The sequence below is a fragment of the Pteropus vampyrus genome, unplaced genomic scaffold (genome assembly GCF_000151845.1).
Source record: "Pteropus vampyrus isolate Shadow unplaced genomic scaffold, Pvam_2.0 Scaffold4, whole genome shotgun sequence".
NCBI lineage: Eukaryota > Metazoa > Chordata > Mammalia > Chiroptera > Pteropodidae > Pteropus > Pteropus vampyrus.
The window spans coordinates 13,781,536-13,808,271 of record NW_011888785.1 but is presented as its reverse complement, the minus strand read 5'-3'; the positions used below and the strand labels follow the sequence as shown (position 1 = coordinate 13,808,271).

Below are 26,736 nucleotides of genomic sequence, written 5' to 3'. Positions count from 1 at the left end.
CAAGGGTAGAAAAAATGTATTCAGAGTTGTAACATTTCAGTTACTTGTCAGTTAAATCAGCTTTTGAGGGAGAACCTAGCTATCTAATAACCACTCTTTGCACAAGTTTTTATAGTGAAGATACCAACTGATTTCTATAAAATATGTTTTAAAAATTTAAGCAACTCATTTAGAATTTGGGAGCTACTGAACTGTTTTATTTGCTTATAAAAAAGCACATGACTTTAAACAGTGTTTGAATTAGTGATAAGTTGAGATCACAGAGGAGTGTTCCTCAGAAATGGGTATTTTGAAATTTTCATAGCAGTTAAGAAGGTAAATAACATTGAGGTTGTTCAGATATCTCTAACAATTTAAAAATGTTATTTTTCATTAAGTCTCAATTATTTTCAAACCTTATTGGTGACTTTACCAAGGCAGAGGAGTGAAGTATGATTTTACTGAAGTTATGTGACTGATACATATATATATATTGGGGAGCAGTGAAATTTCTGTGACACTGCAGCTGAAGGGACCTAGTGAATTCAGGTAGCTACGGAAGAGCCAAGGTAGTAAAAGAGATCTAAGTCAAAGAGAGACGAAGATAGTAAGGCTTAGTTTATAAGCCTGGTTTGGAATTTATAAAATAAATTTGGTAAATTCTCTAAAGAGTAAGTAGAGATGCATATTGAATCCTAGAAATATCTCTGACATGTGAATAAAGATTAAATTAATTTGAGGGGAGGAAGCATTTTGTTTTAAGAAAATGCCACTTAGAGACATAATTAATTGCTGACATATTAAACTGTGATACTACTGTTTAAAAAAAATCAACTTGAAAGAATTAATGGCAGATTAAGTTTCTCAATTCAGTGATTCCAGAAAAGATTTGGATCATAAAAGGATGCAGGCCATTTGGCATTCTATTATAATCATTCGCCAAGCTAGCATTCTAATTCATCTTAGACTACATCCCGATACATCCTAAATTACAATTTTAAAAAATCTCTGTTCTGGAAGGACATACTTTTCATTAAGAGATCATTTGTTATGATTAATTAACATATCCCTCTTCTTTTATACTATAGGATTTTGTGATTAAAAATTACCTGTATCTACATCAGCAAAGCATTATTAGCATGGATTATAACATATTTTGGGACTTGATTCTTGAATATTTGAGGGAATAGCTTTTTTAAAAACTTTTTAACTGTTACAGTTATTTTAATTACCTAATTTCAATGTTTTTTTATTTTGAGTAAAATATATCAAACTTTACTTGTGCCATGTTTTTATGCTAAAATGGAAACTATATCAAAAATTACAGAGAATTATTAAAATACAGATGGTCTAGCAGATTGCAACTGTTGATATAAACATTCTTTTAAAACATAATTTATATCAAATATGGCTAAAATACTATGAATTTAATATAGAGAGTACAGCAAGGTAATTATATACAGCAGATGATTTTGTGTTCCACTGTGGGTTTTTTCCTGTGAGAGTTTGTAAATGACTTTTATGAAGGGACTTGAATGAAAGGTCTTGAGGGAAAATTTGTGAGACTAGAAAAAGAACAGAACCAGAAGTCAGCCTAGCTATTAATTCTAATGAAGTTGGAATTTCAAATATACTTTTAATACTAAAATTTTATTGTAAGTAATACTTGACTCATGAAAGACAGAAAGAAAAATAGTTTAAAGGAGACTAAAGAGGAATGACAACTAAATGCATGATCATTGATTCAGTTTTCTAAATTTAAAAGATTTAACCATAAAGGATATTATTGGAACAATCAGGGAAATTTGAATATGGATTGTACAGTAAATACTGTTAAATTCATTTAAAATTTCTTGGGTATGAGAGTGATAATATAGTTAGATACAAAACTATTTTTTCTTCTTAGGAGATACTTGCTAAAATATTTAGGAATGATATCATGTGGTATGCAACATACTTTTAAATGGTTCAACCTAATATATATAGATGTCCATTGTATTATATTGCACCTTTTCTGTTGATTTAAAATATCTTAAAATAAAAAGTTAGAATTATTACATGAAATTTGTAATAATCCAACATTGGCAGGAATCTGGCAAATCATTGTGATAGTGTTTAATTTAACTTAAATAAGTTGTATTTACTGTTTAAATATAATAACCAACCCTCAACTTTGTAGGCCCAGCCTCAGTTTTGAAGGGACTTGAAAGCATGTTTTATGGACAGTGGTTAAAGTAATTGGGAATGGTTTGCCTAGGTTTGACATCTGTTTTTAAATACTTGCAGAACTATTAGATGTAAAAGTGATTAAACTAGACTCTCCATTATGGTAGCTACTAGCTGCAGGTGGTTATTGAGCACTTCAAGTGTAGCTAGTCGGAACTGAAATGTTCTGTACAAACCAGATTAAGAAAGATTATGATAAATGCATACTAAATTCAAAAACAGTGTTAAGAAAAGAATATAAAATACCTCATTAAAGAATGTTAATATTTTAGATATATTGAGTTAAATAAAATATATTTATTAAAGTAAGTTTCATTTATTTCTTTTAACTTTTTTAGTCACATTAAAAATTTACTATGTGGCTGGCTCAAATTTTATCTCTATTGCATAGCCCTATCCTAGAAGGCTGAAGTTGGTAGTTTTACATTGAGTTAAATTTCAACTTTTCATGAAAAGTAGCTGTATAGTAGTTAATGAGCATCCGAAAATTGAACAGATTGCCTTGGGAATTTGTACGTTTTCTGTTACTATTAGTGCTCAAATAAATACTTTAAGGGAATATTTTAGAATACATTCAAGAATGAAGTAAGGGTACAGATTTAGATTAGGTAAATCCTGAGATTATTTCACTATTACATTTCTCACCTTCATCACATTCTAATACGTTACACCTTCATTGAAAATTTCTGTCTAATGTTGAGATGACACTTAAAAACTAATGATGAAGAACAATAAATAAAAACTCTTTGATATAAAAATTATTGGTACTATACTAACTCAGAGGAAGGAGAAATGACTCTCATTTGAGAGTAAAGATTGGAAATTTCGAACAGGGCTCTAAAAAAGAATAGGATTTGAATAAGCAAACTGTGGTTGGGCGAACATTCCCGGGTAGAATATACAGGTCAACAAGGGAAAAGGCACAGGAGAAGCACAGGAGAACCAGTTTAGGAGACAGAATCTAACTGGCTAGAGTGGAGGCTGTGTTAAAGAATTTATGAACTATTATGAATTCAGAGCTTTTTCCTTCCAGAAAAAAAAATATTATGCCTAAGAAAAGAAAACCGTGTTCAAGGATACGTTCAAGGATATATATAAAAGGTGTATACATTCAAGGCCTTATAAAGTCTATTTAGGTTGTCTGCTTAATTTTATTTTATCCTATAAAGCCTCACTTGGGGAAGACACATTAACTAGAGTAGCTATAAACACTGTTAATGCTGGATAATTACAAAGATGATCAGATGAGTCTATAAAATAGAAGCACCCCCACCCCCCAAAAAAACAAACTTTACATTGGTTTAGTAATTATCCTTAAAAGAATGGCCTGAACAAGCCTTTTAAAGATCATTTTTAAAAACAGTGCACTCGTTATGTTATGGAGATCGTGAATGTACACCTAAAAGACGGTTGGGGGCAAGTGAAATGGCATTGTTCTAAGGTCATGAGAATTAAGACTTATAAATGAGATAATATTTCCAGTGACTCCCTCAAAAATATAGATAGGAAATGTTATATTTCACTCAACTTAGAAGTGAATACGTGATGCTCTGAAAAACCATGGTAAGTAATTCTCAGGGTCTTGATCATAATGAAACATTTATGTAGAAATGTAAAATAAAATAAGGGAGGGAAATAATATTTCTAAGTTATGTTTGCATAAGCTTTTTAAATATGTATTTTTTGCTAAACTATTCAATATTGTAAGTAGTCATGTAACAATTTTATTTACAAGTCTAAAGTCTATTTATAGGGGCCCAAAATTTAGGAGTTTTGTTTTGTTTTTGATTCTCATTGGGAAAATGTGAAATCCAGAGTGAACTTGTATTCAGTATATATGGTGATTAATTATTATAGATATATTTAATCCTAACTAAACAAAATGTACAAAGTGCTTTCTATTTATTGACTCATGCATTTCTCATAAGTGCTCTTTAAGCAGAATAGCCTCATTTCTCAGTTTAGAAAACTCAAAGTCATATAGCTAGTAAGTGGCAGATACAGAATTTGAATCTAGGCCTATCTGATTTCAAAGTCCACATTTTTTTTAACCTCTGCTATAATACCTAACTTTTAAGAATAAATCTTTTCATTGAGCTAATGTCAAATAGTAACACGATCCATTATCTTGGTTAAATGTACTGGTTATAATAATTCGAGGTATTGTTAGTGCCAACACATATTCTACCTATTTTTGTCAACAGTTTTTGCCTGTGTACATGCACATTCGGGTTCTGGTTGCTGCATATCTATTTCAGACAGGGTATGGGCATTTCTCATACTTTTGGATCAAAGGAGACTTTGGAATCCACAGAGTATGTCAGGTAGGAATATATTCAGTTATTATCTTTTTCTCATTTCAACATGCTTTTGTGCCTAATTGTTAAGGGAAAAAAAAAATATATATATATATATATATAGTCATTTTAAGGCCATGAATAATTCGAATTTACAAAATAGCATTTTAAAGTTGAGTTATTTCTGTGTTCTATGGTTAATAATTTGAGATAAATAATTTACTACTGAGGGAATAGAAAATATAATTTAGATGAATATATAATAAAAGCACTGGTACTCAAGGGACAACATTGCTGATTCACTTCAGTTTTGTAGAAATGTACAGTTAATGGGATTTTATAACATGCTATGTTTTCTCTAAGAAGAGAATTAATATTTATTAAGTTTCTACCTTATGCTAGGCAATTTCTGAACATTATTTTATTTACCCCTCATTACACCTCTGAGTTGTGACCTTTATGTGTACAGACAAGGACACTGAGGTTCAGAGAGGTTAAATAATTTGTCTATGGTCACACAGTAAGTGATGCAACTCTAATATCAATCTGCTCAAATTCTTTGTTCTTTGAATGCACTACACTGTCTGAAGTGACCGTTAGAAAAGTCCTAACAATCCTTTAAATTTGAGTAATATCATTTTGTATCTATGACAGTTCTCGGTTTAATCCCAAATGGGGTAAATCAACATCAAGTAGAGATGAAATGGACACCTTTTCTTCAGGTAATATAATCTCCACTTATAAACTGTAGGCCTAGGAAGGAGGTGGATGATTCTTTTCCTACATTTAACAAGATGGCAGTTTTAGCCAGAGGACAGCTCAGGCTGGTGCTTTGCTGGGATTAAGTTAACATAGTGATGCTTAAATATTTTATATTCAAACTCTTTACAATGACTGTAAAACAAATATAATTTTAGGAATTAGTAAAAGATACTTATACAGTTATTATTTTAGTCTTAAATAAACATTTACACTCTGTCAGAAAGAATCTGTCTTTGCTCTTCATGCATATCTGGAATGAAATCCATTTTCTTCTTTTGAATAGGTCTTATTTCGTCTCAATTTCCTGGTAGTGGTGTTATGTATAGTGATGGATCGGCCTTATCAATTCTATTACTTTGTCCCCTTGGTCACTGTATGGTTCATGGTCATATATGTTACTTTAGCACTATGGCCTCAAATAATCCAAAAAAAAGCAAACGGTAAATATACTCTCTTACTAATGTTAATAAATATATTCTTTCAATGTTCTAAATTTCTTTTTAGTTCCTAAAGGCTATTATTTTTATTGAGACATGTAGACAGTTTAAATTCATGTGTAGTATTGATATTTTAAAAGTTTATTCTTCAACTGTTTTCTGAAATGTTACAGCTAAGTAGTTCAAGTAACATAACAGTGCAGAATAATAGTTTGTATCTATATTGTGTGTGTTTTCTCTTTTTTAAATTTAAATTTTTCGAAGCCATTTTACCTATTAATGCAACAGTTTTCAAACTGCCATGTACATAACCAGCTGGAGAGATCTAGAAGAGAGAAGGGAGAGCAAAATAGTCCCCTCCATCCTGCTTCAACCCTAACAACTCTGCTTTATTTGATCTTTACATATATTGGTCTTTATATATATTGAATAAACATTCATTTGTAGAAAGGCTTTTTATGTCAAACAAGTTTAAAAAGTACTAATATAATTTATCTTCTAGATAAACCTTTAAGCAGTTATTATCAACCTATAAGGAAACCTAACTGTCCAAAAGATTATCATCTTCAAATTTCACAGACAGTTACTGATATGATAATGTTCAAAGTGAGACCACAGTCATTCATTTTAATGCTTCCCCGTCAAGATCATATCATTAAAATGAAAGCTTCTCCTTTCTAGAAAAACAATATTTTTAATAATTAGCTCAACCAAATATCATATGTCAAAAATATTTTCTGTTGATTTCCATTATAATCTCAAATAATTTTTCAGGAAAGAGTTTAGTTTCCAGCCTTTATTTAATAAAGTCCATTAGTGTCTTTGGATAGCCTCTGTAGTTTTTAATTCCTTGACACAAACCCAGCATATTTATCAAATGAATAATCAACATATTTATAAACTGAACACATAACTTAAAATATGTGTATGTTAAAATATATCTTATTTTTAAATCCTAGTTAAATCCTAGTCCATTAGGGAGTTCTTAAGCTGTCTCTTTAATGTTTAAGCTGTTTACCAAAGTTATATTCAACATGAGTGTTTGTTAGAATTGCATTGAACATACTGTTCCATATGTTTTTGTAACTTTCACTAATGAATAGGTATAATTGAATCCAGGAGGTAGTTTCAAATATATTTATAGTGGATGAACAGCAGGTATATAAAGTATCAGGTATATGTTAAAGCCTCATTCCTAGCAAGTACCCTCCACCTTTTTTTCCTTTTTGTCCTACTTGTAATTTATACTACTTAGATATATTTCGTGTATCCTATAAGCAGCCATAAATTATTTTAGGAATTATGTAAGACATTATTATGTTAAGTAGAGAGTATTCAATATGTTTTCTTATGTAAATTTATATTTAGTAAATTAAATATTTTCTCTCTTAGGAAATTGCTTCTGGCATTTTGGCTTACTGCTGAAACTAGCCTTCTTGCTATTATGTATATGTTTTTTGGCATATTCTCAGGTTTGTACAGTCTTTTTAGTTTATATTTTGTTCTATTTTATTTTAAAGTTCAAGTCTATTAAAGTATGTGAGGAGTAAGAGCTTTTTTTTATAGCTTCATTTTTTAATGACTGTAATAAAAGTGTCACTTTGTAGTTGACTACTCAGTGTAGTTCTTTTGAGACCTATCTACTTTTGTTACCACTGTTTTTGTTGTAAGAGCAATTTAAAGCTCTTCTTCTGGCAATTGTTCAAAATCCATTTTACTTGAATTTGATCAATCAAACGTTTATTGAATGCCTCTTAGAAGACACTACTCTAAGTAGAGATCAAAATTCTCTTGACAGAATTTGCATCTGAGTTTGTGCATTATTCATTGCATCAAGTGTTACTACTAGATTTTTCTATAACTGCATGGAGTAAAATTTTGGCAGTTAGTAAAACCAACTTAGGAGCAAAAGATTTTGTATGTGTAGAGTATGTTTAATTTAATTAAAATTTTGATCATTTTCTTATCTCTGACCTTTTATCTATCATGATGGTTGAGATTTTCTCAACTACTTTAGCAGGGTGGCAAACTGCTATCTACTGGTCAGTCCTTTAAGCAGACATATCATTTGGGCAGCATGATATTTAGAACAAAATATTTTAATTAGAATGCCTATAGTTGAGACATATTCTGCAATTTACTTTTGTCTCCAACACTCTATCTTGTACCTGGCCGCATCAGGTGCAAATGCCACGTAAGCATGTAAGCAGTGTGTGTGTGTGTGTGTGTGTATCTGTGTGTATGTGTGTAAGTCTATAAAGCTTTCTTTTTTTGCTTGTTTGTTTCATAGGCTCTTATACTTATTTTCATACTTAGAAATAAAGCATTTCTATTTCTGCCTGACCTCCAAGGTGTTTTGCCTGAGATATATAGAATAATAAAGAAACAATAGGCAAATATATAAAGAAATAGAAAGATAACTGCAACAACTCCTTAAAAATCATCCATTAAAATTACTAGCACTTGGTGGTGCATCTGAGGGAGAGAAAGGAAGGTGGACCAGAGGTTCAGCAGAGAGACTGAGAAAGTTTCCCCTGCTTTGGGAATAAAGTACATAGCCTAGTATTGCCCAGTGTCTGCCACAAAATGGGTGTTCAATAAATACTTGTTTATTGATCACATTAGAAACAAATGTTTAATCAGAAATAAAGTTGTAAATTATAAATACATCATATATATGGTACATAAAATCATCTATATATAATATAATATACTTATTGTATTTCTACATTTCATGTGGATACATATATATGATATATAAGTACTTTATATTACAAATCTTGTTAAGAATCCTTAATATTCTGAGGCATAGATAGAACCTATTTTTAATAAGCTATAAGCATTTGAAATTTTTTTGTTAAATGGAGAATATTACATTTTATTAAAATAATAAAGTTCTGACCTAAGGATTCAGTATTACCTAAAAAATAATAGTTTTCATTTTTTTAATTATTTCTATTAGCCTTTTTAAAATTGTGATGTTACATTTCTTATTCTGTGGCATTAAGTCTAATAATGGAGCTTTCCTTAATAGAGTTTGCCCTCATTCTTTAGTTTGGAAATTGAGGTTTTTGTTCTCTTCTTTGAATGACTTCATTAATGTGCAGGAATGTACCCAAGACTTCTACCTCTGCATTCTCAGATTTTCCAGGCTGTCAGATTCATAAGAGGGTACAATTCACTAACTTGACCAGAGTTGAATTGTAAACTATTTCAAAAGCTAGTAATAGCATTTGGGTATGGTTGATTAAGGTGACTAATTCAGAGGATTCTTTAACTCAAATGATTAATTATAGATTATTAAGGACATTTAGAGAAAGAAAAACCGTATTTTAACCTTAGCCATCATTCTTTATGTTATTGATACCATATTGGCTGAAGCCTTTTGTATTTTTGTGTTTTATCAGTAATTGTTAGCTGTTTTGTGTACTAGGTGAAAATTTTTAAATGGAATAATTTCCTAATTACCAGCTTGTTTTTTAAAAAAAATTTGGTCTCAGTACAGAAGCCTTTCATACACAGTGAAAGTAAGTTAACAAAGTTTTAAGTCATCTTTATTAGCCATTAGTATAATAAATTTATTTTCAAATGAATTTCAAATGAAATGACATTTTTTAATGAAATAAATAGACTCTAAAAATTGAGTGGTCTTATATAATCCTAACTTATAATGAATTCCAAAGCGAGTGTTGACTTCTACCATTGTAATTTATTTTCTGGATTCCTTTTCTCAGGGTGCATTTGAGAAGATCTTTTCTCTTTGGCCATTGTCCAAGTGTTTTGAACTGAAAGGGAATGTCTATGAATGGTGGTTCAGATGGAGGTTAGACCGTTACGTATGTATTTACCTTGTGCTCTTTTTCCATTTCAAATTATACTTTTTAAAAATTATTTGGAAAATTTTAATATATTATTTAGGTTTAGAATAAGGAAACATGTTGATTTGGTAAATCAGAGTAGTCCTTCCTACTTGTTCTACAGCAGAGAAAGGGTATGAATGTGTATGTAAATCAGCAGAAAAATACTATAAAAGTGTTGACTATAAAATGGCCTTTGTTTGAGTCATAATTTTGATGTAGGTGATCCTTCATATACATACTTCAGCCATTCAGCACAAAACTTAGTGAGCCCCAATATATGCTCCAGTGTTGGTATTATGAGGAATATATTAAAGAAAGACGGCATGCCTCCAGGCCTCTAAGCCTTACCATCTAGTTTCAAACTCAAGTTTACTACTTATTATTGGGTGCTAAACTGTACAGTATGAGTTTTGAGGTAGAAGTATGCAAAGAAGAGAGAGCAGTGTCATGGATGATTCCATGGATGATTCCATGAGTTTAATCTCAAAGGATGGTTAAGATTCAGTTGGCCAACATAATATAAAATATCTAGCACAGTGTTTAGAAAATAATAGACACTGAATAAATATTAATTACCCCTCTTTACTCTTTCCCCTTTTCCTTCCATCTTTCACTCATTTCATTTTTCATTCAACAAATATTTTCTTAATGCCTATTCTGTGCCATTCTTGGTTTCCAATGCCTATGCACTTTTCAATAAACTACACTACTGTGTAGTTCAAATATAGTAGTTTGAAACACTACTGTGTTTCAAAATCAAGTATGAATAAAAAGCTTTGCTAAAGTCTACACGTCAAATAATTTTAAATTCTCAACTTTCTTATTAGAGCAATCTACTGTGATAATGATAGTTCACGTTGTCTTTGTTTAAAAAGAAAGCTCACGTGCTTTCTGGTCCATATTTTTTTCGCTCTTATGTACGTATACTCCTTTTTTAAAAGTATGATCTTGGTAATGTTATTGTTATTTGTTTTATTTGATTAAAAGTACCAATATAAAATGTTTGTCTTGGTTGAGTACATTTAAATTTTATCATGTGTCTTCAGAATAGTTTATTATTATTTTTAATTGTTTTATGTCTTCACTTGCTTCTGAAACTACTCAAATGGTACAGCTTATCTCATATTGTGGGGAGAGATGTTTGCCTATCTATTGCTTATATTTGTAATGATCATGGGCTTTATTTCATTGCTCCAAGTTTTACTCTTGAAGTTTAGGTCCTAGAAACTCTGAACCTTTAAGCTTCTAACCTACTCACTTTTATATATACATATTTTCTCATTTACCAATTTTTTTTTGCTATTTATTAGAAAGTAGCTGTTTAAAACAAATTTTCTCTCCTTATTTTTCAGGTAGTCTTTCATGGAATGTTGTTTGCTTTCATTTATCTGGCTTTACAGAAACGTCAAGTACTTTCTGAAGGAAAGGGTGAACCTCTTTTTTCAAACAAAATTTCAAATGTTCTATTGTTTATTTCAGTGGTTTCTTTCTTGGTAAGTTTCAAAATGTAATCTTCTAAATTTCCAACATCCTAAATGGTATAGAAAATTAGATAAAAATTTAATCAATTATTTTTTAAAATAATTTATTTTTCATTTACAGTTGACATACAATTTATTAGTTTCAGGTGTACAGCATAGTGGTTAAACATTTATATAACTTACTGAATGACAAATCTAATATCCACCTGTTGACACCATATATAGTTATTACAATATTGATGACTATATTTCCTATGCTATACTTTATATCCTCATGACTATTTTGTAACTACCAATTTATACTTCTTAATCCCTTCCCCTTTTACACCCATCTAACTGATTCCCCTCTCATCTGGTAGCCATCAAAATATTCTCTGTATCTGTGAGTTTGTTTCTGTTTTTCATGTTCATTTATTTTATTTTTTAGATTCCATACATAAGTGAAATCATATGGTATTTGTCTTTCTCTGTCTGACTTGTTTCATTCAGCATAATATCCCTCTAGGTCCATCCATGTTGTTGCAGATGGCAAGATTTCATTCTTTTTTTATGGCTCAGTAATATTCCATTGTAATATATACCAACTCTTCTTTATCCATTTGTCCGTTCATGGACGCTTAGGTTGCTTCCATATCTTGGCTGTTGTAAAGAATGCTATAGCGAACATGTGAATGCATATATCTTTTAGAATTAGCGTATTGGGTTTCTAAGGATAAATACCCAGAAGTGGATGGAATTACTGGGTCCTTCTTTGTCTCCTGTTACAGCTTTTGTTTTAAAGTCTTATTTTGTCTAGTATAAGTATTGCTACCCCAGCTTATTTTTTTTTTCATTTCTATTTTCATGAAATATTTTTCCATCCTTTTACTTTCAGTCTGTGTATGTCTTTCAATCTGAAGTGATCTCTTGTAAGAAGCATATATAAGGGTTTTGTTTTCTTATCCATTCAGCACCCCATGTCTTTTGATTGGATCATTTCATTCATTTACATTTAAAGTAGTTGTTGATAGATATATAGTTATCACCATTTTTCTTCTTCTTAAGGAAGTCCCTTTAACATTTCTTATAATGCTGGTTTGGGGTTGATGAACTCCTTTAGCTTTTTCTTATCCAGGAAGCTGTTTATCCATCCTTTGATTCTTAAATAGCTTTGCTGGCTAGAGTAATCTTGGTTGTAGGTCCTTAATTTTCATCATTTTGAATACTTCTTGCTAGTCCCTTTCCAGCCTACAAAATTTCTGTTGAGAAATCAACTGACAGTCTTATGGGAGCGTATAGGTAACTGTTTTTTTTCTTGATGCTTTTAAGATTATCTCTTTGTTTTCAACCTTTGGCATTTTAATTATGCTGTGTCTTGGTATGGGCCTGTTTGGGTTCATCTTGTTTGAGACTCTCTGAGCTTCCTGGGCTTGTATGTCTGTTTCATGCACCAGGTTAGGGAAGTTTTGATCATTATTTCTTCAGATGGTTTCTCAATTTCTTGCTCTTTCTCTTCTCTTTCTGGTACCCCTATGATGCGAATGTTGGTATGCTTGATGTTGTCCCAGAGGCGCCTTAAACTATCCTTACTTTTTTTAATTCTTTTTTCTTATTGCTGTTCTGATTGGATATTTTCTGCTACTTTATCTTCCAAATCGCTGATTCAGTCCTCTGCTTCATCTAATCTACTGTCGATTTCCTCTAATGTATTCTTCACTTCAGTTAATGTATTCTTTATTTCTGACTGGTTCTTTTTTATGTTTTCTATCTCTATTTTTTATTTTCTATCTCTTTGTTGAAGTTCTCACTGAAATTATTGAGAATCCTCATAACCACTGTTTTGAACTCTGCATCTTTTAGATTGCTTAATTTTGTTTAGTTCTTTTTCTGGAGCTTTATTCTGTTCTTTCATTTGGGACATGTTTCTTTGTCTCCTCATTTTGGCTGTCTCTCTGTGTTTGTTTCTTTATATTAGGTAGGGCTGCTATGTCTCCCAGTCTTGGTAGAGTGGCCTTATCTAGCAGGTGTCCTATGGAGCCCAGTGGCACAGTCTCCGTGGTCACCTAAGCTGGGTGCTCCAGGTGTGTTCTTTATGTGGGTTGCGCATGTCCTCCTATTGTAGTTGAGTCTTCATTGATATTGGTACATCAGTGGGATTGACCAAGTTGATTGGTTGTGAGGACTGGCTGTGACTATAGTAGAGGAGCTGTTGTGCAGAGTCTGACCCTATGGAGTAAAGATTAGCTTTCACAGTGCTCTGGTGCCTGCCCAGTCTTCCTTTTGGATGTGTTGTTTGTAGAGGATATTGGGTGGTGCTCTGGTGTGATCCAAAACCAGCCACTGGTATTGTTTGTTCTGGGTCCTCCTGGGAGGGCCTTTGTTGCTGGCCAAGGTCAGCCATTGCCTGTATGTACCCTGCCCGGGGCCACTTGATATGAGCTACAAAGTGATTTGCAGATGGTTGCCTCTTGTGCTGGGCTTGGAGATGCCTGGGAGAAGGTAACTGTGAACCTAGGCCAGCTGCCGCTAACCAGGCTTGGGGCTGCTTAGCAATTGGTATGGGGCATGCTGAGGCTAGATGCTGCTTGTTTGGGTTTATGAACCTTTGTAAGAATTTAGGAAAATCCGCAGCATGAGCCAAGACAAGACAAGAGAAGCCACTTGGGTGGGCCCACAAGTTGGAATGTGGTCTGAAGGAATCACCAGAGCCAGGAGAACAGTATTAGCCAGGTTGATGGAGACTCAGATATGGTGACAGCCTACATCTGCATGCTGAGATGGGGGAGGACTCAACATAGAAACAGTGCATTCTGCCACCACTTCTGTCTGGAAAAAAGCTGCCCCTCCAGCCCTCAAGCCCTGAAGCCAGACAATTCATTTCCTCCCAATATGTCCCTGGGGCCTTTAGAGCTGCTGCCCCAGTGCTGGAGCTCTGAGCAAGTGGGTCCATTAGCGAATAAACCCAACTCAGGCCCTTTAAGAGGAGCACCGGGGACTCTAGCCACCCTCCATCTCACTCAACCACAATCTCTGCTAGTTTTCACAGCTAGAAGTTGAAGGGATTTCTCTTCCTGGTACTAGAACCCTGGGCTGGGGAGCCTGGTGTGGGGCAGGGACCCCTCACTCCTCAGGAGGGACCTTTGCAGCTGAGATATCTCTCCCGATTTTTAACTGCTACACTTGGATGTGGGGCCAGCCTATTCTGTATCTCAGCCTCTCCTCCTAGTCTCAAGGTGGCTTCTTCTGTATGGCTCCAGTTATAGGATTTCTATTCAACTAGACTTCATTGCAGTTCTCAATCATCGTTATTCTGTAGTTTAGTTTTAATTTTGATGTGGTCATGGGAGGAGGCGAGCACAGTATTTACCTACTCTACCATCTTGACCATGTATTATTTTTAATAAATAAAATCTTTACTTTAAAATTTTTTTTAATTTTCTAATTCAACATAAATTCTGAAATGAATACACATATAAGTTAAATATGAAGAATAACTGGAAGCTCTGTGAAATAGGAATTTTAAAAGTTGTAATAAATTTGAAAAAAAATATAAGGTGTTTGACATGAAGAGCCATCCCTGTTTTATGATTACTGTTTCCATAAAAGCATAGACCTATCCGCCCTCACTGCTTTCTTATGTTTTGGGCAGTTGAGACACTGAAACAAGTGATGAGCCAACCTTTGGGAGATTTTTACTGGAGCTTTTTAAATATCGTAATGAAGTATAACATTATAAATAAGTAAAACTTGAAAAATGTACGAGAATGTACCACTTTAAGGCTTAACTGTTTTTGTGAACTGATTCATATATTTTTCATTTTAGACCTATTCCATCTGGGCTAGCAGTTGTAAAAACAAAGCAGAGTGCAATGAACTCCACCCATCTGTTTCTGTGGTACAGGTAATTATCTTAATTTAGAGAAATTTTTTCTTTTTAATTCTTGATGGAATACAGTCTCTAGTGGCAGAGAAATTTTAAATCAAACTATAAAATGTAAGTATATTACTTAATCTTTCTAAGCCCTACTTTCCTCTCCTGTAACAGGGATATTAAAATCTTTTGTAAAAGTTGTTATATTAAATGTATGGAAATGATCAGTATTTGTCACTTACTTAGAAAATGTTAATTTTACATCTCATAATTGCTTTTTTCATTTATTCAAATTTCTTCATTTAATTAATCATAGTTATTAACGAACAACTATGTGTTAATTACCATGGTACGTGTAAAGATGTTCAGAGTTAAACAAGATAGAACTCCTGCCCTCATGGAACTTACAGTCCAGTAGAGATATGGAACAATAAACATTCATTCATTTAATAAATTCATTAAATTTTCATATTCATTTAATGACTGTTTGGTACCTAGTATGTACTAGATAATATGCTGAAGGATACAGTGTTAACCAAGTCAGTCATAGTTCCTACCCTATCGAGCCTACATTCTTCTATTATGAATAATAATCATATAATTACTGTGTAATTATTAAAAGAAGTACATGATGCAATCAGAGAATATCATGAGTGGATATGATCTAGTTGGGAGTTGGAGTAAGAGTGGTCAGGAGTCAGGGATGACTTCTCTGAGAAAATTAAGCTGAGAATGGAAGGACGAAGGTACAGCAGACAGCAAGAATTTAAGCCCTGTGATGGAAAGGAGCATTAGCACACTCAAAAAACTTATAGAAGGCCATTGGGACTGGAGTTCAGGGACCCAGAGTCTAGAGAAATGTGTGGTAGTGACTGGAAGGTAGGCAGAAGCTAGAGGCAACTCAAATCAAATTTACATTTTGCAGAGATACCTCTGGTTGCAGTTAATTATAGTACATTGTGATTTGTGTAGTGGTGGTTAAGTACAGACCACTTTGGAAACACATGGAACTTCTTCCTAACCCATCTTGATATCACAGCAGGGTCGCTGGAAAAACTAGTGTCTAAGCTGAGGCCCGAAAAATGAGTATCCCAGCAAAGAGGAGCAGGGAGAATTGCTGGAGGATCTTCTCTGAGGTCTTAAGTTTTCTTCAATGCAGGGCTATTTTATTACTCTTAAACCTCTATATAATCAGCACCAAGCACATGATTGACTCTGCAAACACAATTGATGAAATTTTAAGTATTATACTGTATTCATAAAACGTTTTTTATGACTTCTGCAGACAACACTAGTGCTTATCAATGACTCTTTGCATATTATATCTGATATCATTCCTGTAGCTCATGTCGTGGAAGGGAGGTGTCACCACTCTTCGTGTCCCAGTACAGAACAATGTGAGGAGAGCTAAGGGAGAAAATGGCTACACATAGAATAACACTAACATAAGCACTGCTGAGCCTTACCACATTCCTTCCCAATCACTACCCTCCATGTACTCATATTTCCTTAGTTAATTTTTTTGTGAGGGCCTCAGCTGCTCCATTGCACAGTGAAAGAATGGGCTTGGAGCACAAATTGAAGCAAACCCTTATTTTATTGGCTTGCTATTTTTTTCAAGGGCACTTTTCCCCCATTGTAAAAGTCAGAGAGTATTCAGGTAGCCCCAAATGTTACAGGTTACATCCTTATTTCCTTTCACTCTTATTTTCAGATGCCAACAGAAGATGTAGGTGTAGGTGTGTGTGTGGGTATGTGTGTGTGTATAGGACATTGTGATTATATAAATACATGTAATTATATACATGCATATAATTATATTAAAGTTGTATATATGATTATATATCCTTAGAGTACTTATCCGAGGGGGCTTCTTTAAGATTTTAAACATATACAAGATTCTTAGTGTTCTGTTAGAAAGTATTTTCCCAGCCTGACCCAGCAGAAGGCTTATGCATCAGTTCTTGAATTCTTACCTTTTTGTTTGCCTGTCAATTTGGATAGGAATTTCCAGAAGGGCTTAGCTGTAGAATAACATCCAGATGACTAACCATAAATAATGTATATTGAGTGCTTAGCTTAGTACCCAGCAAGTTATAAATGGTGAACAAATTTTAAGCATTATTATTTCTATATCAAGCTAATGACTCCCCAGAGTTGTCTTCTCCATGGTTATTATTTCTTTGATTTTCTGCTGCCCTCATCCCATTGCTTCCTTAGTAGATGACAAAACAAAACTTGAATATGCTAAAGAAATAAATACACATTAGGAATTGGTAGATTGCAGATAGAAAGAAGGAACATGATGTGTTTAAGACTGTTCCCAGATTTTTGATGCTCAGGCTAGTGATTTGTATGTATATGCATCTTCCTAGCATGTTTTTCCCTAGCATTTTACAATTTAAGCAATATTTTAATTATAATAACTCATTAAATGGTTTCATGTTTAAGGGCTTTATTTAGGTCTACCTTTATGATTTTTGCCATTTATGTATACCACCCATAATATTAATTACCTAATATGTTTCTTTAAATGACTTACAACATATGCTGTAATAAGCACCTCATATTTGTTTTCTCATTTAACTTTCATATCAACCTTTCAAAGTAAATTTTAATCCCATTTGTATAGGTGAGGAAAAAGACTTAAAGGAGTAAAGTACTTCTCTGTGAGTCCCAGAACTAATAAAAGGCGAAGGCTAAATTCAAACTTGAGTCTCTGGTACTGTTGCCCATGAGTGAGGATCACTCAACTTGATTATACCTGAATAGTTCACGTTGGTTTTTTTTTCCCGATGGTAAAGTTCTCCACATAGTTCTTATTTCCTCATTTTTTGTGCATCTCAAAGACCTCTACCTTGATCCTTTGACAAAATGCCTACAGTGATCAACACTGAATATGGGATTTTCTCTGAAGCGTAAATAAAATTTCAATTCTTTTATGAAAGAAAGTTTTGAAAGGTATTTGTGAAAGTGGAAACCTTTATTTATTTATTTATTTATTATTTATTTATTTATTTATTTTTAACAGTTTCTTCTTTATGAGGAAAATGGATTCTCATGAGAGTTCTTTTCTTGATAAACTAGTTACTGGATGTGTCACTGAATTGAAGGTTTAGAAAATTCAAGATTGTTTTACCTGGTGGAAAAGTATGGAGGAGAGAATGGTGAAGTCCAGGAGCCCAAAAGTTGGAGATTCTTTTGGGGGAGAATAGATCCAGAGGGAAAATATATTACATGTGAATGCAGTTTAAGACATCAGAGCAAGCCTGAGGGCATCTTAAAAGTCATGCCATTTCCCTTATTTACATGACTGTCAGTGGAAGAAAGATTTTGAAGAGAGTAAAGGAGGCTTGGGGCCGGCTGTCAACCACACAGACACTTTTTGGAAGAAGGAAAATTGTATTATGAGATTTTACAAATTTTGCCACATAAATGTGATACCATCTCTTTCTACACAAAGGGCCTCAAAGTGGATTTTATATTTTTTCCAATAAACATAAAATAAAACTATTCAGCCCTGTATCACCTAATATCTACACTGATATGCAGTATATAGACCACATGTTGAGAAATCCAATTTGGATAGACTCCAGAACAAAAGTAACTTACTAATATTTTATCTATTGGAAAAAACAGTGTGTATGTATCAAATTCAAGAACATAATAAAGTTATGACTTGAAGGAAAACAAAATGCTTTTAATAAATAGATTGTTAATATTTGCCTTTTTGGTTTTTCTTTAGATTTTAGCCTTTATCCTAATAAGGAATATTCCTGGATATGCTCGTTCCATTTACAGTTCATTTTTTGCTTGGTTTGGAAAAATTTCATTAGAGGTTGGTATATTAATATTTTGCTCTATCTTACATAGCGAAGTGTTATATGTGTGTATGAGTATGTATACGTGTGTGTGTGTGTGTAAATGTATATAATTTAACATGCATTTTTTTTAACCAATGCTCTGTTATTATGAAATCGTAGGGAAAAATCTCTACTTTCAAAAACAGTAAAGTATTGTAGAATATTTTTAAAGCCTTATTTAGATGACTGGACATAGACGACTTTCACAGTATTCTTTATACTGTCTTAAGCTTTCAAGCACAACCAAGATGCTGAGATCAGGAGAGAAAGAAATGAAATAAATATAAGTGAAATTTATAAGTACATATAAATGAAATCAAGCTGAGGGATTTTGATTTATTGTTCATCTCCATAATTAATATTACTAGAATTTAAGTTATTGATGCTTAGCAAAATGAAATTCACCCTATGATTAGAAATTTGGGGGAAAATTTAAAACATTACATTGTGCATGTAATACCTAATTTGAAATTATCTACGAAATCAATTTAAAGTAGATTTTGAAATACATTCTGAGTATTCTGAGCTTTATTTGAAATAGAATATTTTAAAACAGTAGAATTCAAATTCTAATCAAAAGATATATTTTAGAGCATAAGATTTATTTAAAAGATGCATTTTAGAGTATAAGATTTTTTTAAGTTGTCTTTAAAACAGATTTTGAGTTCTTGAATAAATGTTCCATTATTTTTTAAGTCTCGTCAATAAGAGCAATTGTATATCAAGCCATTCAGTAGACAAAAGAATATTTTGCCAGTCTCGTAATATTTGAAGCATGAGAGGTTTTATCTACTTTAATTGAATGAATTTAATATTTAGCATTTCCATTAAGTATATAGAAGTGTCTTAGTCCTCATATTTGTTGAAGTAGCTTAAGCATATTTCTACTCTGATATTTTGAAGCAATGTGATGAAAGAACCACGTTTGTAATCGTAATCAAAAGAACTGGTTATGGTGTTTACTGTGTATACTCATGTAGAACTTGAAATACACTTTAGAAACCTGTGAATGTAGTTGAAGACATTCATCTGGCCATGCATAGCAAACAAGAGGATGTCTTAAACACCATGCCATTTCCTATTCATATACATTCACACAAAAATATATTAAAAAATATAAACATTTGTATACACATAAGTACACAGGTAGTACACACATGAGTGTACTACACAGACGTGCGCACGTGCATGCACACAGTCATTCTTTAGGGTCTGAATACTGGAGTCTAGATACCATTCTGTCAGCTGTCTTCTATGTCATGCAAAGACATGTTTGTGAAGTTAGAAGATTCCTGTGGCTCGTTTCTTGAGGACTTTGAAGCAGTGCTTCAGCAAATAGGAGTTCCAGAGAACAGACTTTGCAGTAGACTTTTAGGACCAGAAATGAAACAGAATTAAATGGTTTTGGGAAAGCCTGCTAATGTAATTATGCTATCAAATGTTTAAATTAGAAAAAACTGTTTTATATTCATGGGCTCTCTGTACATATCTAACTTCAAATATTTTTCCTCCTAGCTATTTATCTGCCAATATCACATATGGCTGGCGGCAGACACAAGGGGTATCTTGGTGCTCATACCTGGAAACCCTACGCTTAACATCATTGTCAGCACTTTCATATTTGTTTGTGTGGCACATGAAATTTCTCAGATCACTAATGATCTTGCACAGATTATTATTCCTAAAGATAACTCATCTCTGTTGAAAAGGTTGGCATGTATAGCTGCATTTTTTTGTGGACTTCTCATTTTATCATCCATTCAAGATAAATCAAGACATTAAGTTCCTAAGATTCTAAAAAACTTAAACTCTTCAAGCTAACTTTATGTCTGCCAAGAGGAGAAAAACATCTATCTGGAGATATAACTGTATATGTAAATAAACATTCGTGGTGAGAGGACAGCTCAGTGATGTCTGTTGAACACTTGTGGTTGTATATATAGGAAATGTACATATCCAATGTGAAATATTGAAAAGAACTGGTGAAGCAGAGTGCATTGTATGGGACTGCATGTGAAGTCTTCTCTACTGGATCTGTATTTCCATTTATAAATGATTTTAAGTTAACATATGAAGGCAGGGAAATAATTACCTTTCCAGTAAAAAAAAAAAAATAGATAATTTAATGAGCTTAGTGTCACACTGTTTTGATATTTACTAAATTTGTGGTAATAAGATTGTCTACACCTGTATCGTCATGGAACTTCCTATTTCATTGAAAACTTTCTTAGAATGACTGCAGTATTGTTTTCTTATCATATGTGCAATGATGTGGAATGTTAAACAGTATGCCTTTAATTTATATGTGTTCGTGTTCTTATGTTATATATTTCCTGCCATGATTTTTTTTTTCTAACTGTGGTTTTCAGGTATACAAACCTAAATCTTTGTACACTTTGTCTCACCGTTGTTCGAGGCTCCATGACAGGGTTTTGTCATTGTCATATGTTATTGTTGCTTCTTTTTATAAAAAGGCCAAATTTTCTTTCCAATTCAAACATTCACTTGTTTCCTTAAGCTATACCAGTGTAATACCAGTTACCCTGTGGATCCACTTAATCTGTTTTTCCCTGACTGGTTAATTTTTGTACATTATTTCCAATGTTTGGAAAGCTCTTTATAACCATTTCGGTATTTCTTATTACTCCCTCCTATTTTTAAAAAATATTTGTCAGTCTAAACTTGTGCAGTCTAGTGAAGATTCAGGTTGTTAGGAGTGAGATATATATGACCATCAGTAGAATTTTAAGTAAACCGGTGACTTTGAAGTAATCCGGTGACTTTGGGCAATATGTGTTTTTGGTTTGGTTTGGTTTGGTTTTGTTACAAGCTAACTGTTAAAGGTATAAATTTATTTATCTGTTGTACAGATTTGATTATGACTTTTAATGTTTGAAAGATTGCACTTGTTTGCTCTTACTATGTGTGGGGTAAAATATATTTTCTGTTCATGGTATATGAAAATATGGAGTAATTTAAACAGTAAATAAACGTTCTGTGGATGCTTATTTTTGTATTGGCAAAATATCAATTAAACTATATGTGTTCTTTTTTTAAAAAAGCCGGGTCCATTAATGATTGGCTCAAATGTCTACTTAATTTCCTCAGCTTAAATTTAGTTTTTAAAACTCTTTGTATTTAGAGGTAGATCACTCTGATAGTTGAATAAGGAATAATTAAGTTATCAGAGCTTTGAAGGATATTCTGCCTTTCTACCCAGGAATTTTAAGCGTTATGGTTTATTAGTAGTCCTACTCGAAGATCTGCAACATTTAACTATTTCTTTAACACTGGATTTATGTGCTAGCGATATCTTCCTATTAATTGGGGAATATTTCTCAGATAGAAATGTGTGTTCTTTCCTTTTCTCTCTTCTGCCCTTACTTAATCCTTTGACATTTCCCAGATGGACAATTGTAATGATTCATTGCTCTGCCTTCTAGACTGCAGCTTTATACGTAGAGAATGGTATAGTTATAAATCAAAAACTTGCAAGTACTGTGATCACATTATTCTTATTGGTGTGGCCTGCCAACGAGTAGAGTGCATTTTAATTTAGCTTGTAGGTTTTATCACCTGAGAAAGTTTCTTCCCGATGAAACAATTGAAGAAGAAAAGATGACCAGTATTTCTGGTTTTTGGCAGTACTTATTGTCTCCAATAGTGATACTCAAGTGAATATAAGTTTTCTGTCCTATTTGAACTCAGGCTGAAAACTTAACTGGTAAACTCTGTTTCTTTATCACACACATGCTCTTATTTAATATGCTCCACAGCTTTATTTTATGTATAGTTATATATAATAGTTAAAACATAATGCATTTGTAATTAAAATACATTCTATTTATATTTGATTTTCTTTTTTTAAATATGTATCATGATTCCATTTTTTTAAATTAGTTTCAAGTATACAGTACATTGCTTAGACATCTATATAGTAAAATGATACCTCCAATTGCTCCCTCCCTCCCCTGACCCTCCACTTAGCCAACGTAGTAATGCTAATTGCATTCCTTATGCCACACTTCCCTTCCCCGAGACCATCCGTCAGCTACTAATTTGTACTTCTTTTAACTTTCACCCCATTCTCTCAACTCCCCATACCCCCTCCCCTCTTTTCTGTCACCAAATTGTCCACTATATTGGGTCTGTTTTTGATTAGTTTGTTCTTTTTATTCCTTAAATTCTGCATATAAGTGAAATCATATAGTGTTTATCTTTCTCTGTCTGACTTAAATACCTTCTAGGTTCATCATAGCAATATCTTCTTCCATTCCCTTCCTATTAATATGTAGGAGTCTTATTTTCTTATCCTTTTAGCCACTCCATCCCTTGGTTGGAGCACTTAATTCTTTTCTCTTTAAGGTACTTATTGATAGGTAGTAGTTGTTACCATTCTTTATTCCTGTTTTTGATACATGTTTTTTCTTCTTAAAGAAGTCCCTCCAACATTTCCTGTAATTCTGGCTTGGTGGTGATAAAATCCTTTCTTTTTGTCTGGGAAGCTCTTTATCTGTCCTTCAACTCTAAATGATAGCTTTGCTCAATAAATTATTCTTGGTCGTTTTTCCTGGGTCTTCATTCTTTCAAAAATTTTTTGCCAAGCTCTTCTGTCTCTCTTGAGAAATCAGCTGCCAGTCATATGGGTGTTCCCTTATAGGTAATTATTTGTTTTTCTCTTGCTGCTTTTAAATTTTTTTCTTTGTATTTAACCTTTGGCATTTTAATTATGATGTGTCTTGGTGGGGCCTCTTTGGATCCCTGATTTTTGGAATTCTCTGAGCTTCCTGGGGTTTTATGTCCATTTCCTTCACCAGGATAGGGAAGTTTTCCATCATTATTTCTTCAAACATCTGTTCAACATCTTGATTTTCTTCACTTACACTGATCAGACAAATATTTGGAGCCTTAATAGTGTCCCATATTCTCCTTTAATTATTTTTATAGTCTTGGCCTCTTTTTTTCTTGCCATTCTGTTTTAGTGTCCTGATTCCTGTTCTCTAGATAGGGCATGTGATCCTCTTCTTTATTCACTTTATTTATTCCTTTGTTTATTCCATTTAATATACTTCTCATCTCAGATAATGTGTTCTCCATTTCAAACTGGTTCCCTTTTATAATTTCCACTTCCATTTTTATGCTTCTTATCTCTTTGTTGTTCTCCACATTTCCCAAAAGTTCATTGAGCATCTTTATAACCAGTGTTTTGAACTCTGCATCTGTTAGATTACTTGACTCCATTATATCTGGATCTCTGTTCTGTTCTGTCATATGGTTTCTGCTTCTTTGTCTTCCCATTTTGTCTGTCTTTTCGTGTCTGTTTCTATGTACTAAGCAAAGCTCCTAAGTCTCCCGGTCTTAGTGCAGATTTGTGACATAGGTGTCCACTGGCACAGTCCTGAGAGGGGTTAAGCTGCAGGCCAAATTTAGCCCAAGCCTCTACCCCTCTTTAGCCACCTGTCAAGATTCAGCAAGCAATCCACAGATACTGTGCTTATAGTTGCCTCAAAAGGCCACACCAGAAACTGAGGCCAGCTGCCTCCAGTGCAAGTCTAGGCGCTGCTCAGCAAGGCGCATCTGACTCACTGAGGATACACCTGGATGTGGCTTGGTTGGGGTCACGAGTTGGGGGAGGCGGGATTTCAGGGAATCCTCTGGGTAGGGTGACCTCTGTTATCCAGTTTGATGACATCATAGCTATGGCAGTGCTGTGTCCACACCCTGGGAGTGGGGAGGGCTCAACAGGGAACATTGGATACCGCCGGCACTTCTGTACTGAGAGTCACGCCTCAACTCTCTCCGGCAATGTCTCCCTGCTCGCAGCCTAATCCGCACTGGTGCTCAGAGCGAGCAGGTGCATCACGGCGAAAATCTGCTCACGGACGCGGCCCCTTTAAGAGATGTCTGCTTCTGCCGCAGCCTCCATCTCACTCAGCCGCTGGAGACCCGCAGCCCCGCATCCTCGCCCTGTCCTACCTTCTGCCCGTTGCAGGGTGCTTTCTTGGATTTCTCCATAGTTGTATGGCTTATTCATCTAGATCCTAGGCGATTTTTCCTTGCTGCTGCTCCTTGTTTCCGTCACAACTTTGATTTGGTTGCCAGAGGGATGAACAGAGCCTCTATCATCTATGCCATTTTCAAGCATAGTCTATTTGATTTTCTTAATGAGTTTTTATGGATAGGAGGTTATCATGGTAGAAGTTCCATAATGATAACATCTATATATGGCAGATATTTTAATTTTTTCTGCATATACTCAGATACTGACTAGTTGCATTACTTAATCATAGCATTCGTTCTTTAGAAAAAGATGTTTATCAGAATATTTAGATAGCTAAAATTGAGTTAAAACCACAGAAGTTCTCTAAACTTCGACTTTCTGTAATATAAATCATATTGAGAAATATACCATATGGCCCCAAACGGTACTTGCTTGCCTCAAATCTTCCCCAATTCTTCCCTGTTTCCTTTGCCAAACCTTTCCATTTTTATGGATAGACAATATAGCATTAAAAATCTAGAGCCTCACATAGAACCATTCATTATACCTTTGAGCTAGATCCTATTGTTTGCTTTAGGAGCCAATATAATGTTTACACCGTAGCATTCCTTTGTAAGATAAATTGACCACTTAAAATTTTAAAGATGGGTGAATTTTTTTCTCTACAAATGCTTTATTAATTCAAATATTAACATGAGAAGCTTTTAAGCTTGGTAAAATTATCTTTAATGATTAGGATATGTGTTTGTTTATATTTAATTTTTTTTCTAGATTGTCAACCATTAAGGCTAAATAAATAATCCATAGGAACTAAGTCAGAACCTTCATATAATAGATATTCAATAAAAGCCAGTTCGTCGAAGAATGTGCAGTTTCTAGGAGAATGCCACTTTCCCTTTAGATTATTCCTCCCCCTTTAGATTTGGACTTTCACCAATCTAGGAAACCTTGGGAGAGCCAAGTTGGAATTTTTATGTTAAACATTATTAAATCACTGAAAGCCACGTATTTTAAAAAGAGAAAGAGATTATGCTTTTAGTGGAAGTCAAAAATATTCTGTGTTCAACAGGCAAAATGTGACTGTGTCAAAAACTACTTTAAAAAGCGTTATGAAATAAACACTAAAAACAGTTACCAGTGCATAGAAATGTATATGAGTGCCCACATAAGTAAAATCATTAATGAATTAAAATCCTGAAATGTCAACAGAACTTGATTTTAAATGAAAATTTTAAAAATGATAATGTGAAATTCAGATATAAAGTGAAAAAATTTTGATAAAGACATTTAACAAATGGTTAGTTTTGAAGTATATTCACTGAATGTAGCAGAAATTACATGCCAAAGAAATAAGCAGAAATTACATGCCAAAAGGAAATAAGCTTTTGAAAATAGAAGGATAACAGAAAACTATTATCTCCCTCAGTATCGAGATACGGCTAAGTTATGGAAAAAGTTTATGAAAAGTGTAATTTGTGGGAGCCTAAATATCAACAATATTACCTACTTAATTAAATTTATTTGTGCTTTCAGTGAGAATTCTAATATAACCAAGTGACTCAGAAACTTACCTATGTCAAGTTCATTATGAGGAAATGGTGTATTGATTTATTGGATTGAGAAAATCTTAAAGTTTGATATAGGCTAATAATATTCATAAAGTTAACAGTCAGTATGATAATAGAAAGTACTACTGTGCTGATCTTCAGACTTACAAAATAAAACTGAAATTAGTGATTTTTCACAGGGAGGTGGAACTTAAGTCCACATATTATTTCATTCTCTGGGAATAACTTTATGCTAAAACCTTAAAAATAAGCATTCTAGCTATGGTCATTGATAGATACTGAATGTGTTTCATGGCTTGTGTTATGGACAGGTCAGTGCTTTGCTTGATAAATTGGATGTACCACATGGGAGCCCTGCTGTATGATAGGAGATTAGGTGGCATTGCACCTAGAAATTTTTGAAACTATTGAG

General features: G+C 33.3%; 1 protein-coding gene across 4 annotated transcripts in view; it reads left to right on the top strand.

Annotated features, from left to right (window-relative positions):
* Positions 1–21,816, top strand: part of CASD1 (CAS1 domain containing 1) — a 41,115-nt gene extending 19,299 nt beyond the window's left edge. For 2 of the 4 annotated variants that reach the window (XM_011363516.2, XM_011363525.2), the window contains exons 9-16: positions 4,410–4,529; positions 5,548–5,704; positions 7,094–7,173; positions 9,436–9,537; positions 10,914–11,054; positions 14,845–14,922; positions 18,638–18,730; positions 20,271–20,950. In XM_011363516.2, the coding sequence (XP_011361818.1) occupies positions 4,410–4,529; positions 5,548–5,704; positions 7,094–7,173; positions 9,436–9,537; positions 10,914–11,054; positions 14,845–14,922; positions 18,638–18,730; positions 20,271–20,537 (1,038 nt within the window). In that variant the 3' untranslated portion in view covers positions 20,538–20,950. Of the gene's footprint in view, positions 1–4,409; positions 4,530–5,547; positions 5,705–7,093; positions 7,174–9,435; positions 9,538–10,913; positions 11,055–14,844; positions 14,923–17,923; positions 18,597–18,637; positions 18,731–20,270 lie in introns of those variants that run through there. The other 2 variants (XM_011363508.2, XM_023533148.1) reach the window with 2 other exon arrangements.
* The last annotated feature ends 4,920 nt before the right edge of the window (positions 21,817–26,736 follow it).